Source organism: Eucyclogobius newberryi, unplaced genomic scaffold, assembly GCF_026437365.1.
Source record: "Eucyclogobius newberryi isolate DKJ021-1_F unplaced genomic scaffold, fEucNew1.0.hap1 SCAF_6, whole genome shotgun sequence".
Lineage (NCBI taxonomy): Eukaryota > Metazoa > Chordata > Actinopteri > Gobiiformes > Gobiidae > Eucyclogobius > Eucyclogobius newberryi.
The window spans coordinates 24,551,481-24,564,162 of record NW_027316278.1 but is presented as its reverse complement, the minus strand read 5'-3'; the positions used below and the strand labels follow the sequence as shown (position 1 = coordinate 24,564,162).

The 12,682-nt window shown below is 38.6% G+C and overlaps 1 protein-coding gene across 2 annotated transcripts in view; it reads left to right on the top strand.

Moving 5' to 3' along the window:
- The window catches only part of nf2a (NF2, moesin-ezrin-radixin like (MERLIN) tumor suppressor a), a 35,641-nt gene extending 25,121 nt beyond the window's left edge, over nt 1–10,520 (top strand). The window contains exons 15-17 of one of the 2 annotated variants that reach the window (XM_072432847.1): nt 229–388; nt 1,637–1,682; nt 8,872–10,520. In XM_072432847.1, the coding sequence (XP_072288948.1) occupies nt 229–388; nt 1,637–1,672 (196 nt within the window). In that variant the 3' untranslated portion in view covers nt 1,673–1,682; nt 8,872–10,520. The remainder of the gene's footprint in view (nt 1–228; nt 389–1,636; nt 1,683–8,871) is intronic. The other variant, XM_072432846.1, reaches the window with a different exon arrangement.
- Nucleotides 10,521–12,682: the final 2,162 nt, after the last annotated feature.

Below are 12,682 nucleotides of genomic sequence, written 5' to 3'. Positions count from 1 at the left end.
GTAATAACACTCATATTTTTGGTTTTGTGTGTAGGGGAAGTGGAAATCTTTGAAAATCTTCAAAAGATTCTGCATTATATTAGATTTTAAGTAGTTATCATGTAAAAGTAGTTGCCTTTTATCTTAAATTTACAGAGGCCTTTCAATTTGTATTTGTATTATTCTGTATACCTTAGTTTGAACATCAAACTAAATTCCTGCCTGACCAGTGTGGTGTCCCTCTTGCAGGGTGGAGTACATGGAGAAGAGTAAACACTTGCAGGAGCAGCTGAACGAGCTGAAGACTGAGATTGAAAGTCTTAAGTTGAAAGAGAGAGAAACTCCTCTGGACATCATTCACAACCAGAACACTGAGCAGGGCACCAGCAAACACAGCAACTTTAAAAAGGTACCACGCTCCAGTCATGATGATCAGATGCATTTATATCTCACATGTTATACCACACTCATGCATATAAATGTCTCCCTATTCATGCCCTGTCAAGTGGGATCATCAGCTCATTAGATGATGGAACACATCTTAGCTCTGATTAGGTGCAGACGGTACAGAGGGTCATTGTTCAGGGCGCACTACAAATTGGACACTATTGTTCAGGGCAAGTGTGCCCACAAATGCTCCTAAAATAGTAGACAAAAATAATGATTTATATGTTCCATTAATTATTAGACTAGAATGAAGACTGTGGTTCAAAATGTTATGAAGTTGCAGCATGCATTTAACTGAGGCTAGTACTTTTAGGGTGTGTTCATTCTTGTCCCGGATTTGGTTTGGTCCTCTTCTAGTTCTTGTTTGGTCCTAGTCTAGTCCAGGTTTAAAGGCGTTTAAAGGTTCCTGAATTTTACAGTTTTAAAAACCTGAAACACTATAATTAGCTAACTGTTTGCAGCCAACTAAAGTTATTCCTCAATTTACAAATCCATTCCAAGCATTTCTCACAATAAGTTTATTAGCTCTTTTCAATCCAGGGTAGGGTTTTACTGTTATGGTAATGCTAACAAGCATTAGCATGCTAACACATAATAAAATGCAGACAGCACACGTCTTATTTGGACCCCAAGAGCTGCTTTTACAATACATTTGTACATTTTGTACTGGGGCAAACAAACTTTGCTCAACTGTTCAAGGGACTCAACAATGCGGGGACAGTAAGTACCTCAACCATAATGTAGTCTGTGTAAGTGTGAACACAGGTAAGCAAGTAAAGCCAACGGAATGTAGTTTACAAAATGTAATGGTAAAATAAGATAAGATAAGATATTCCTTTATTGTCCCACATGGGGAAATTTAATTGATGCAACGCAGGTAGATACAGAGGTAGATACAGAAGAAAAGAACAGACAACTTATAGGAAGTTTGAAAAACACTCTCAGTATCAGTAAAAATAATAATTTAAATAGTTTAAGAGTTAATCAAAAGAACAGAAAAGAACACAGAAAAGATCAAGTAGATGACCAAACAGTATTAAATTTGACAAACAGTAAATCGATTGTTGCAAGTTCACCATTTTCTTGTCAAACTACAAACTATAAATCTCAGGTCAAACAGAAGCTGTATGTAGCCGTGTTTTAGTATTAATACCATATGAGTGATTCAGAAACACACTGTCTGACCTGTGCGCTCTCGTTGCTGCCGTAGTTCTCTGGGAGCCCCAAAGCGTTCCCTCACAGCTGAGCTCAAACAGGTGGGTCTTTTCACTGCCAGACCTCCGCTGACAAAGCCTGAGCTTATGGCATAGCATGCTGCTAACTAACAGATACTGGCTCTGCGCTGGTGGAACGCACGTTTGTGGTCAAGGGCATGCAGTGGATCATAACACTGTGCTACGGGAAAGTATTTCATCACTGTTTAATGTGCATTTTTACTGATTTTATTTTATTCACATTTTTAGACAATTACTCAGCAAGTTTCTGTCCATTTTACAACCTTGTTTTTATAGTATTTTTTTTTTAATAAATCACATACTTCTCATTTTGCATGTCTTAAAAACAATTGTGATTATATATTGTGATGTAGACAATATGCCCAGCCTCCAAATGATCAAACACTCGCCACCAAAACATTTATTTGGAAAAATCAATGTATTTAATTACTCTGTTTCGCACAGATATTCCACACCAATATACAATATTATTATCTACCTTTCAATGTATTTATTGATGGAGAGGGTTCAATACATTGCTATATCAAATCACATCTAAAATATAGTTTATGTGATTATTACACCAGTGTTTTAACAGGGCAGATCAATATGCGATTATGTCTAAACACTGAACAGCTTCAAGCTGAGCAATATTGATCCCCTTTTAAAGCTGTTTGTTATTGAGAAGACGTCAGGTACAAAACAGCATCTGAAGTCTATCCTTCCAGTCTATTAAAATGAAACTTTGTGAGCTGTAGGGCAAATGTAATTTATTGGTCAGTGCTTGGATACAGTATTTATTATACAACATGAGCGGTTAGAGCCTTGGTTAAGCCACTGTTAGTGGCTAGATAAGTTGTGCCTAGATAAATTGCTAAATTATTATTATGTTCTCTTGATTATCTTTATGTCGCTATATTTACCTGTATACAACCTAACTCTAGGAAACTGAACATTTGCGAATTAAAAAGAAAACAAAAAGGTATACAAGGGACAAGTGAGTGTGGTGGCTGGATCAATGCTCGTTTGGGGCGTAGGGTGTAGACAAAGGATTCACGCTGACAAAGCTCTGCAAACTTTTCAAGGTAGTTTATTTACAGAGAAAGCAGTGTCAAATACAGGACAGCAGAAAACAGCGCCCTGGGTCCGCTGGTGATCAGGAAGACGAACCTCGTCTCTGGGCGTATCTCGCCTTTATATACTGAAAACGCACAAAGACCGATAAACAATATCTGACAGGTATGACCCTATCCATGTACCAACGGATTAGCCAATGAGAGAGCAAGATGTAAAGGTATCCTTATTTGGGTAGCACCAGGGGAGAAGTTACAGAAATGAGATCATGAGAAAACACAGCTGTATACAAGGCATCTCAAGGCCTCGCAGCCAATGGAGACATCTCCCATTCGGTAGTTAATCAGATGTGGGCCCCTTACATTCCGTGGAATAGACATTTTGGTAGAAACACACATATTCCTAAAAGCCAGTCTCAGAATGAGGCCTAACTTTGCATGGACCTAGTTTTAATACACTTCATGAGCTCCAAATGAAATAGTTTAAATTTAATGTATTCATTTTCTAATTAAAGGTGCACTATGTAACTTTCTAACATAGGGTCTGCCATGTACCTGCTTGTCTCCATGGAGATGTTATTGCTTTGACTGGAAGTTTCTCACTTTGGCGTTAAACATATCCATTCTGCATTGAATCAATTACAGATGTTTTTAGTGGAGTTGCCTCACCACAGATCTGACCTGTAACCCGGTCTGGTGGCGTCATCTGCTTGTCTTCATGACGATAGATCCTTGGTCACTAAAAAGTGGACTCTGTTTCGGATGCCGACCCAGGCGCAGTCCCGTACGGACCGAAAACCTCTGGCACTAAACTTTGGAGTGAACAGCATAAGCCCCTCATTCACGGAGAACGAGCAGTGCAGCCTCTGTGTTAGAGATGAGAGGAATTTAAGAAATGGTTTCAAATGAACTAGGACCCGCCCATGAGCCCGCTGCCCGCGCATCACTGTGCAGCAGATCTCAGCGCGGCGTGAGAAAGCTTTAATAGCGCTGGAGATCAGTCTGATGTCTGTTTTATTCTGACTAAATAAGAAAGAAGACAAGCGCTGACTGATGAGAGAGTTCACTTTGCAACACTTAACTTTTCTGCTCTTTAGAGAAATGAGAGGAACTTAAAAGTTTTTGCATGTAATGCCAATCAGCCAATCACATCACTGCATTGTTTTGTGCAGATGAAAGAGTCCAGTGTGTGATATTCTACCTTTTAAAACAGCAATACACCATTTCAGTTCATTTAAAAACCACCATTAGACTATTGAATATAAAATATAATTAATTGGTAAATTGTGAAAAATAAGTAGGCCTATTATAATACTTTTTATGTTATAATATAATAACATATATTAGAATATAAAAGTAGCAAAGTGGCAGAAATGCGGTGAAGTTCTCCACTTGTGGAAATTTTCTCAAATTGGACCTCGGTGAAAGTTGCACCCTGTGATATATATATTTATTGCCAAACGTTCCAGGCAAAGAAATATCTCGATGGAGACAAGCAGATGGCAGACCCGACCCCCCGTCAGAAAGGTTCACTTTAAATCACCTTATATACCAAACCAAATTCTGACTGTGTTGACATGATGCTAAATCTTCAAACTTGATTTTGATATGATGGAACAGGCTTGATACTTGATACCACAATAATATAAAAATATTTTTAGACTATAGCCTTTATGTTAAGAGGTGGTCTTACACTAGGTCTGATAAAGCTTCATGTAATTATTATAGTATTGATACTTACACAAATGAGTATCTAGTTTCAATACTATTTTAATTTTGATTAGTATCTTATGTTTGATGCTTTTGACAAGCCTGATTCAAGGTCGTGGGAACAAGTTTGGTGCTTTTGATTATGAGATGTGTTGACAAAATGTAGTCAAGAAAAATTACACAATTATTTTAACTAATGTTGACTTAAACTAAAAAACACTTTGGTCTAAAGATGAAGACTGGTCACAATATAGACTCATTAGGACCCCTGGCATGTCACCATTCATCTTCCTGAAAAGGGCAAGAAGAAGTGGAGAAAAAGTGCATGCGAGGTGAAGTAATGTCACACAAGTTTAGAAAGTCACTGGAGCAGACCAAACTCTTCGGGAACCTGAGAGGACGAGGAGCCATGGGGAGGCGTGCAGACTGAGACCGTACTCTGAAGTTGGTGGCTAAAGAGGGGACAGGAGCAGCAGGAAGAGGAGGAGGAGAGCAGAGGGAATGCCCAATGAATCACAGATGTGTCGGCCAAAAGCACCAGGGCGTCCCCAGGCAAAGATTTCTCCATCCAACACTCTCTGGATGATTAATGAGCCTTAACCCAGTCCAGTGCTTTTGTACTGATACAGCTCACAGGTTCAGCACTGCCAAAGGCTCATTCACAACAACTTAGTGTCTCATAGTAACTCACTGAGGCTCCTGTAGTGGCTGTATGTGCTAGATTAGGCCTACGCTTATCTTTGATGTTTTCTGGTAGCAGCTCATGTTGTTAGAGCAGTCACAGCACCATAACTCTATTGAAGGGAGTATCTCAGTTGCAGATTAGCCATCGCTTTCAAGTTAAATAAAAGTGATTCCACTAGTTTATACGATTCTTAGGATAAGAAGGCCCGTTTCTTTGCTTCTCTGAGTCACATTCTTGCCAAAAGGCACTGAAATGTTTAATAGCTGTCTAATTGATTATTGTAAGGTTATTCAATTTATATTAGATTTGGAAACCAACGTTAAATGAATTGCTACTATATGTTCATTAAAAACAGCAATGCACGCCCCAATCTCTGTTGCTTTTAAGTGTTTTGTCTGATATTTAGTAATTTGTCATTTAATTTATAGCTGTCCTAGATAAATTAAATGTTAGCACTGTTGCCATAGCAATTGCCAATACAAAATATTAGAGCTTTTCAATGGTCAAAATGACCAAAAATACCAAAAATGGCACCTGTATCAGTTTAGCCTAAACTGCCTTTGTGATTTAATATAAAAGAGGTCTCCTATGTAGATCACTTTATTCTCCAGAGCAGACAAAACTATGGCCCGGGGGCCAAATGCGACCCTCAGACTCATTTTTGTTGGCCTTTAGGCTTCTTGCTAATCATTAATTATAGGAATTTTTGATTTCACAAACCCTTGAAAATCCATCTTGTTCATTTGCAGTCCACGCCAGTGGTTTAACGGCCAATCACATGCCATTTAAGGGGACTGTGACCAATCACAGAGCAGCATTGTGGTTTGGGTGAAAGTCAAAACAATCAAACAAAATAAACATGGCAGCGCAACGACGGACGCACTTCGGCTTTTTTTAGGAGAAGTACGGACTATTTTGTTTTTCAAAAACATGTGCACAATGGAACTTTGTGCATTTGTTGGTGAAAAAGAGGACTGTACTTTCTGAACACTGGATTCAACACAATTTAGATTGTTCTGCTTTTTTCGCTGCTGTGACACCAATCAGTGTAAACTTTAAAGTATTTTTTTAACGTCCCCCCAGCTTTCAGTTTGAGCCTTCTCAGACTGACTCATGTGAAGAACTCAATTCAGAGTGAGACGCAGCTCAATCTTCTGTGAGTCAGCTTAGCGTCCAGCTGAATTGGCCCAAATAACCAAAAGTGGTACTTTTTACTGTAAATTTGTTATTTAGGTTATTATGAATTTTTCAAAACCTTTTTATGTGATACCGACCTAAAATTAATGTTCCAAGCCATATTAAAGGTGTGGTGTCTCATCAAAACTACGTCAAATGCAACATTTTAAATGAATCACTTCATTGTCATTGTTCACTCTGTATACGTTTCCAAAGGTGACCCTCAATGAAAAAAGTCTGGACACCTCTTCTTCAAAGCATGAGGAAGTCATCAGTGCATGACATGGTTTTATACCACAATGATGATAAAAAAAAAAACATTTTGTAGACAGTTCTATTTTGAACACAAACAGCGGTTTATTAATATGTGACTTGATATAAGTTGATATAGATAAAGGCCATTCAGAGAAAGTCCACAATTTACTTAATCATGATTCATCTATAAAGAAAAAGATTCAGTTGTAGTCATCTGGACTTTTTTTTTTACCGGGAACTCAGATATTTATCCTACAATAGGGAGGCCCTGCCCACTGGACGGGACCTCCGGATGAAAAGGTGGTTCACAACAAGAATCCAGATGACTACAACTGAATCTTTTTCTACAACGCTCCTGGACGAATGAGAGATTACACTGACATTCATCTATAAACTTGTTCAGAAATGTGTTTAGTTTTGAAACTAGTTTTATTATCGATAAGTCTCTTAACATTGCCTGGAAAATGTGCTTGTCATGGGAGATAATAGCTGTTTGGATCTAGCTGATTCTCCTTCAATGCTCCCTTTAAAAGCCATGTCCAAAATGTTGTGCTTTTCCCCTGAGCTAATATTTACTTATGTCAGTGTTTTTTGCAGTTACTTACAGCCACCGGTCTGAAATAACCTGTCACCAGCTCAGTAAAGCTTGAACGAAAAAACAATTAATGGCGCCGCTCTCTTTGACTGGCATTGATCCTGCAGCCAGTCCGCTCCTTCAGTGTGATTGTAGAGAATTCGTCCAAGAGTCCCACAGCTTTCTCAATCCTCCGAGGACAGGGGTTTATTCTGTGGAAAAACAAATAGCGGATGTGCTGCAATCACCGCTGCATCATCATAGACTCATTAAAAATCTCAGTGACCTTGGGCATTGTCAGTAAACGTCAGATTTTTTCAATTAAACCGCCCTTATGGCAGCACTCAATTTGATTAACCAAGAGGAACGAGCATAATCATGTTTGTATTTCCCCTCAAGGGTTTTCCACAAATGTATGTTTAGTTACAACTTGTTACAGCTATACAAATCTATCTTTAGTTTGAATGACAGCGTTATTGAGAAGCAGAATTTAAAAAAAGCTTTATTACCATTGTCAATTTCTGATTTATGAGTTAATGTTATCAGTCGTACAAAACCTTAAATACTGCACGGATTCTACACTTTTCAAATCAGTATTGTCAACATATAGCATTGGGACTAGGACCTACTCACAATGGGAAGAGTAAGCAAAATGTCTTCTCAACTAAGCGTAGTACTGTTTGCAAATAAAAGAGCAATTAGGCTAAAAACGTAGTGCTGCTAGTTATTTTATACCCATGAACTTGTGAACATTACTACAGCATACTACAGTGTGTGGAGTTATTAAGATTTTGATTATCATGTCAGCAAATATTGTCATCACTACAGCCTCAAGAGAGTGAGTGGTATTGGCTGGAAAAATCCATATTGACCTCTGAAAGTTGTCAAACAGCACTTTTGTTTTTCTTGCTGAATAGAAATCAATACGGGAGATAATTAGGTGAATTGTTGCAAATTGAAAACCACCAATGGTGTTAAAGCCATCTGTCGTTTTGCACCATCGGATCCAAACATTAGCTTCTGTTTAGTGCATCTGTTTCGACGTGTGATGATGCGCACACGCCGTCCTGTCACCACTGCTCCATCAGGGCAGGCCAGAAGATAGACTTTAGAGGCACAAATGCTCAAAAGTTGCTGATTTAATCCCAGCTCTGAGCAGTCCGTCCTGTTTTTGTGTCCTTGGGCACCCCCAATCACCAGTTCACATTATTATCAACAGTATTTAGTTCTCCACTCATTGATTCTACAGAAATCTACGATGCGTTTCATTCCTCTGTGCTATTGGCTTCCTTTCTTTTTCCCTAGTAAAAAACCTTATTTGTTTTGTTCCTGATTGACTGTATGCCCTGTCAAATCCCGCCCATCTGAACTCAGACTGATAAAACAAGTTGCACCATTTTGGCATTTGTCATGACACATTTGTCATGTTGTGACGTCATGGGAGTGAATGAAAAATGCAATGTAACAAGTGAAACTGAGTGAATCTGATGTAGTTTTCATCAAACTTTGTCAAAATGTAAATGCTATCGACTAGTAATAGAATGAAATATTACTGCATGCATTTTGGGCTCTGTGACTGAAAAAGTTAGATGGAAGATCTTGCTTTGTGCTATGCTGTGTGTTGCTCTGGAGATTGTCTGTCCTAACTGCAAAGTGTCTGAGTGTGTGCTATACAACTGCTTTACCTTTATTAGGACATGCCTATTACCTTTAATTACCCCTGTGCTCCACTGCTTATCCCGCTCATCTCTTTTACAGTTAACCCTCCAAAGCACCAAGACCAGAGTGGCATTCTTCGAGGAACTTTGAATGACTTCTGCAGCCCCCAGGAACCGTGCCTCTACAGATTACTAAACCAGTGCAAAACATATCTGACATTAAAAAAGCCTTAACTGTTGGTGTGACATTTGTGCACTAAACGTGGGAGTCTTATACCACGAGTGTGTGTTTATACACTCAATATTACTGCTTTATAACTAGTTAACACTGTGGTGGCCTTAATTGTGAATGGTGAATTGTTATATTAAAGGTGCTGTACCTGATTTTTTTATGTGTGTGGGGGGGGAAACAAGTTAATTTTGTTTGCAGCAGTCTGAACGTATTTCCCACTTTCCTAACGCATTCCTAGTATCCTAATTATTCACTGCGATTACTTTATGAAGAACATTTCACAACCAGAGGCCAAAGTGTTGTTGTGAACGCTAAAAACAACTAGCATGCTAACAGCGCATCAGAGTGACTTTCTGGTTCGCGCCGATAAAAAGTACTTTATATTAGGTGTAGACGGCACACAAGGATCTCAGTTTGACCCTAAGAGCTGCTTTTACATTCTAAATGTTCTGAGGCAAAACTAATTTTACTTTATTACATGAAAAAATATTGGTTACAGCCCCTTTAAGCTTGAGGGACGTGTGTGTGCACTAATGTAATGTGCTAATGTGTTTGTTTTGCTCTTTGTTATGAAAAGGTGTACATTATATTGGTTTACCAGTTATTACTTTGTAGAAAAAAAAACAAAATGTTGTGTATTATGGGATTCCATATCATTTTGGACAACAGGAAAACTGTATACTCAAAAAAAAATGACTTTAAACATTTGGAGAAATAAGGATATACTCAAATTTGAGTAGTTATGGCAATTTATCTCGCTCACCATATTGGACTCGTGCCTTGTTTTACATTCTCCTAGTGTAAAACAAAATTGACTTGATGTTGCCTATTCTAACGCAAATTGTCTGTGATAATGTTATAACCTCTACTGTATTACATGTAGATTTTTTATTCGAAACCTTTTCTATCTCTTCTCTTTTCTTGCTGCCTTTTTACCACTTCAATGAAACTGTTTAATGAGAAAATTAATGTTAAAACAGAGGGTCTTTTCTGCCATATTGCCTTTTAAATAGCAATATCACCTACAATGGGAGTTGATAGGCTGTAGTAATTACATTTTGTGGGTAGCCTTTTTATAATGTAGTGCAGGGGTTAAAAGTTTGAACATGTCAGGTAATAGAAGTTTACAGCTCATGTGGATTCTGTCTAGTTCAGACCACCTGAAGGCCAAGGACTTCATGTTCTGCCCTCAGATGTGAAAGCAGATTATAAACCACAGAAAGAAACTATGATTCTGCAGTGACACTGTGAAGTCTGTCTTTTCTCACAGGATGTTTTTGAGGAGAAAAACACTTTTATCCAAAACATAAATTTGCATCTGTTTAAAATTAATTTGCTCCCTTTCCCTTTGAATGTTTTTAGTTTTTGCCATATGAACACTTTTGTTTTTGTTTTTTTTGTAACCTTATAATGACAAAGAAACCAGTATTTGAAGTGAAAGTACAATACATTATTGTGAATGTATGTTTTTCAGAAATGTGAAAATAAATGACTCTCTGACTGGACTTATTACCGGTGCATCTTGTGTATTGTTGAAGTATTTTTGAGATTTTTTTGGTTTTAGGAGCACATACTTGGGCAATTTAAGAAGCTATCTGTTTCAAATCCTCCTATATAGAAGTAATTTAAATTGAGTTACTCAAGTGATCACAGAAATGTATAAGTGGTATGAGTAGCAGAAATATATACATAAATTAGGGTTTAGCATAATACATTTCATGGTCGGTGATTTTTATTGTAACTAGATCTCAGTTTAGATTACACTGTGTATTTCCAATGTCAGTATGTGGGTTGTGCTACATTTAGAAATCTCCTCTTCAATCATCTATGGAAAAGAACATATGCAGTGAATGTACTCTTCAGTTATCTACCTGGTCCGATCACACACTCAGTTATCTTCATGTATTTCCTCTTCTTTGAGAAACAATGTGTACGTACATTTTCCCTTATTCCCTTGATTTTTTTACTTTTACATGGTACAGTAAATTATAGAATGATAACAGTTGTAGAAGGTACATTTGATGGAAAATACCTAAGCACAACTAATACATTCATTAAATGTTTTTCTGTTTATTTCTCAGCCTTAAGTGCAGAATGTGGTTACCTGCTTGTTAGTGAAAAATATAACTATGGCTTTAATGATTAAAATGATTATATAAAGAGAGGTTAGAGCAAAATGTCACGTTAGCTTGTCTCATGAGTGTTGACACGTATCCAGGTCTAATCAGGCTGCTGTGTTGTGGACCTTGGGCTGTTTAAGCTACACTGTCTGGGAAAAATGTCATCTCACACTTGCCCTGTCTTCATTATGTTTAGACTAATTTGGTGTATATGTGGCACCCCACCTTTTGTTATTCAAGGTCTGCAGCTCTATGTTAACTAAAACCACCAGGAGTTTTTGTTTTATGGTGAGTGGCACTCAACAAAATAGGTGCATTTCCACAAGCACAATTCATGACCATAACAATGAAGGCCAAAAATGGTTGTTTTTAATCCACAGAGATGGACTATTGCACTCATTTGATTCTTTAATAAGTTCCCCGCATTCCTTAACTTTCTTCACAACTTCACAACAATTTCTTTTCGGACCTCCCTTTACACACTTTTCTCCTTGAGTTTTCTCCTCGGGCAGCTCATAGTTCCCACACGATGATTTCCATTGCAATGCAAACATAATTTTACTAAGTATGTTATGTTACTCACAGGAAAAGATAAACTTTGAAAATGTCTCATGTTCTAATGTAAATGATTTGCTGAACTCTGTTACATCTAGTGTTTTGAATGTTCTGGACACCATCGCCCCTATAAAGGCTAAAATGGTTAAAAATAAGCTGAAGGCGCCGTGGAGAAATGATGATTCGGTCAGGGCACAGAAAAGGGAGTGCCGCAGGGCCGAACGGAAATGGCGCAAGTCAAAGCTCCAGGTTCAAAAAGAGATTTACAAAGAAAAGCTGAACATGTACAACCTAATCTTATGTAGAACTAGGGAAAGATATTTTTCTGAAATAATTGGAAGCTGCAGTAACAACTCGCGTGTCCTGTTTGCCACAGTAAACAGATTAACAAACCCTCCAGCTCAGCTGCCGTTAGAACTCATTTCCACATCCAAGTGTAATGAGTTTGCATTATTCTTTAATGACAAAGTTCAGGGCATTAAAAATGCTATAAATCCCACAATGCAAAAAATTACCCTAAAACCACCAAGACACTTAGAGCTAACTTTAAAGCAGCTCTGCTTGTGTACAAGTCTCTCCATGGCCTAGCACCAAAGTACATCTTGGATATGTTAGTGCCATATGAACCATCTCAGACTCTGAGGACCTCAGGGACCGGCCTCCTGCTGGTGCCAGAGTCAGGACTAAACATGGACCGGCCTCCTGCTGGTGCCAGAGTCAGGACTAAACATGGACCGGCCTCCTGCTGGTGCCAGAGTCAGGACTAAACATGGACCGGCCTCCTGCTGGTGCCAGAGTCAGGACTAAACATGGACCGGCCTCCTGCTGGTGCCAGAGTCAGGACTAAACATGGACCGGCCTCCTGCTGGTGCCAGAGTCAGGACTAAACATGGACCGGCCTCCTGCTGGTGCCAGAGTCAGGACTAAACATGGACCGGCCTCCTGCTGGTGCCAGAGTCAGGACTAAACATGGACCAGCCTCCTGCTGGTGCCCAGAGTCAGGA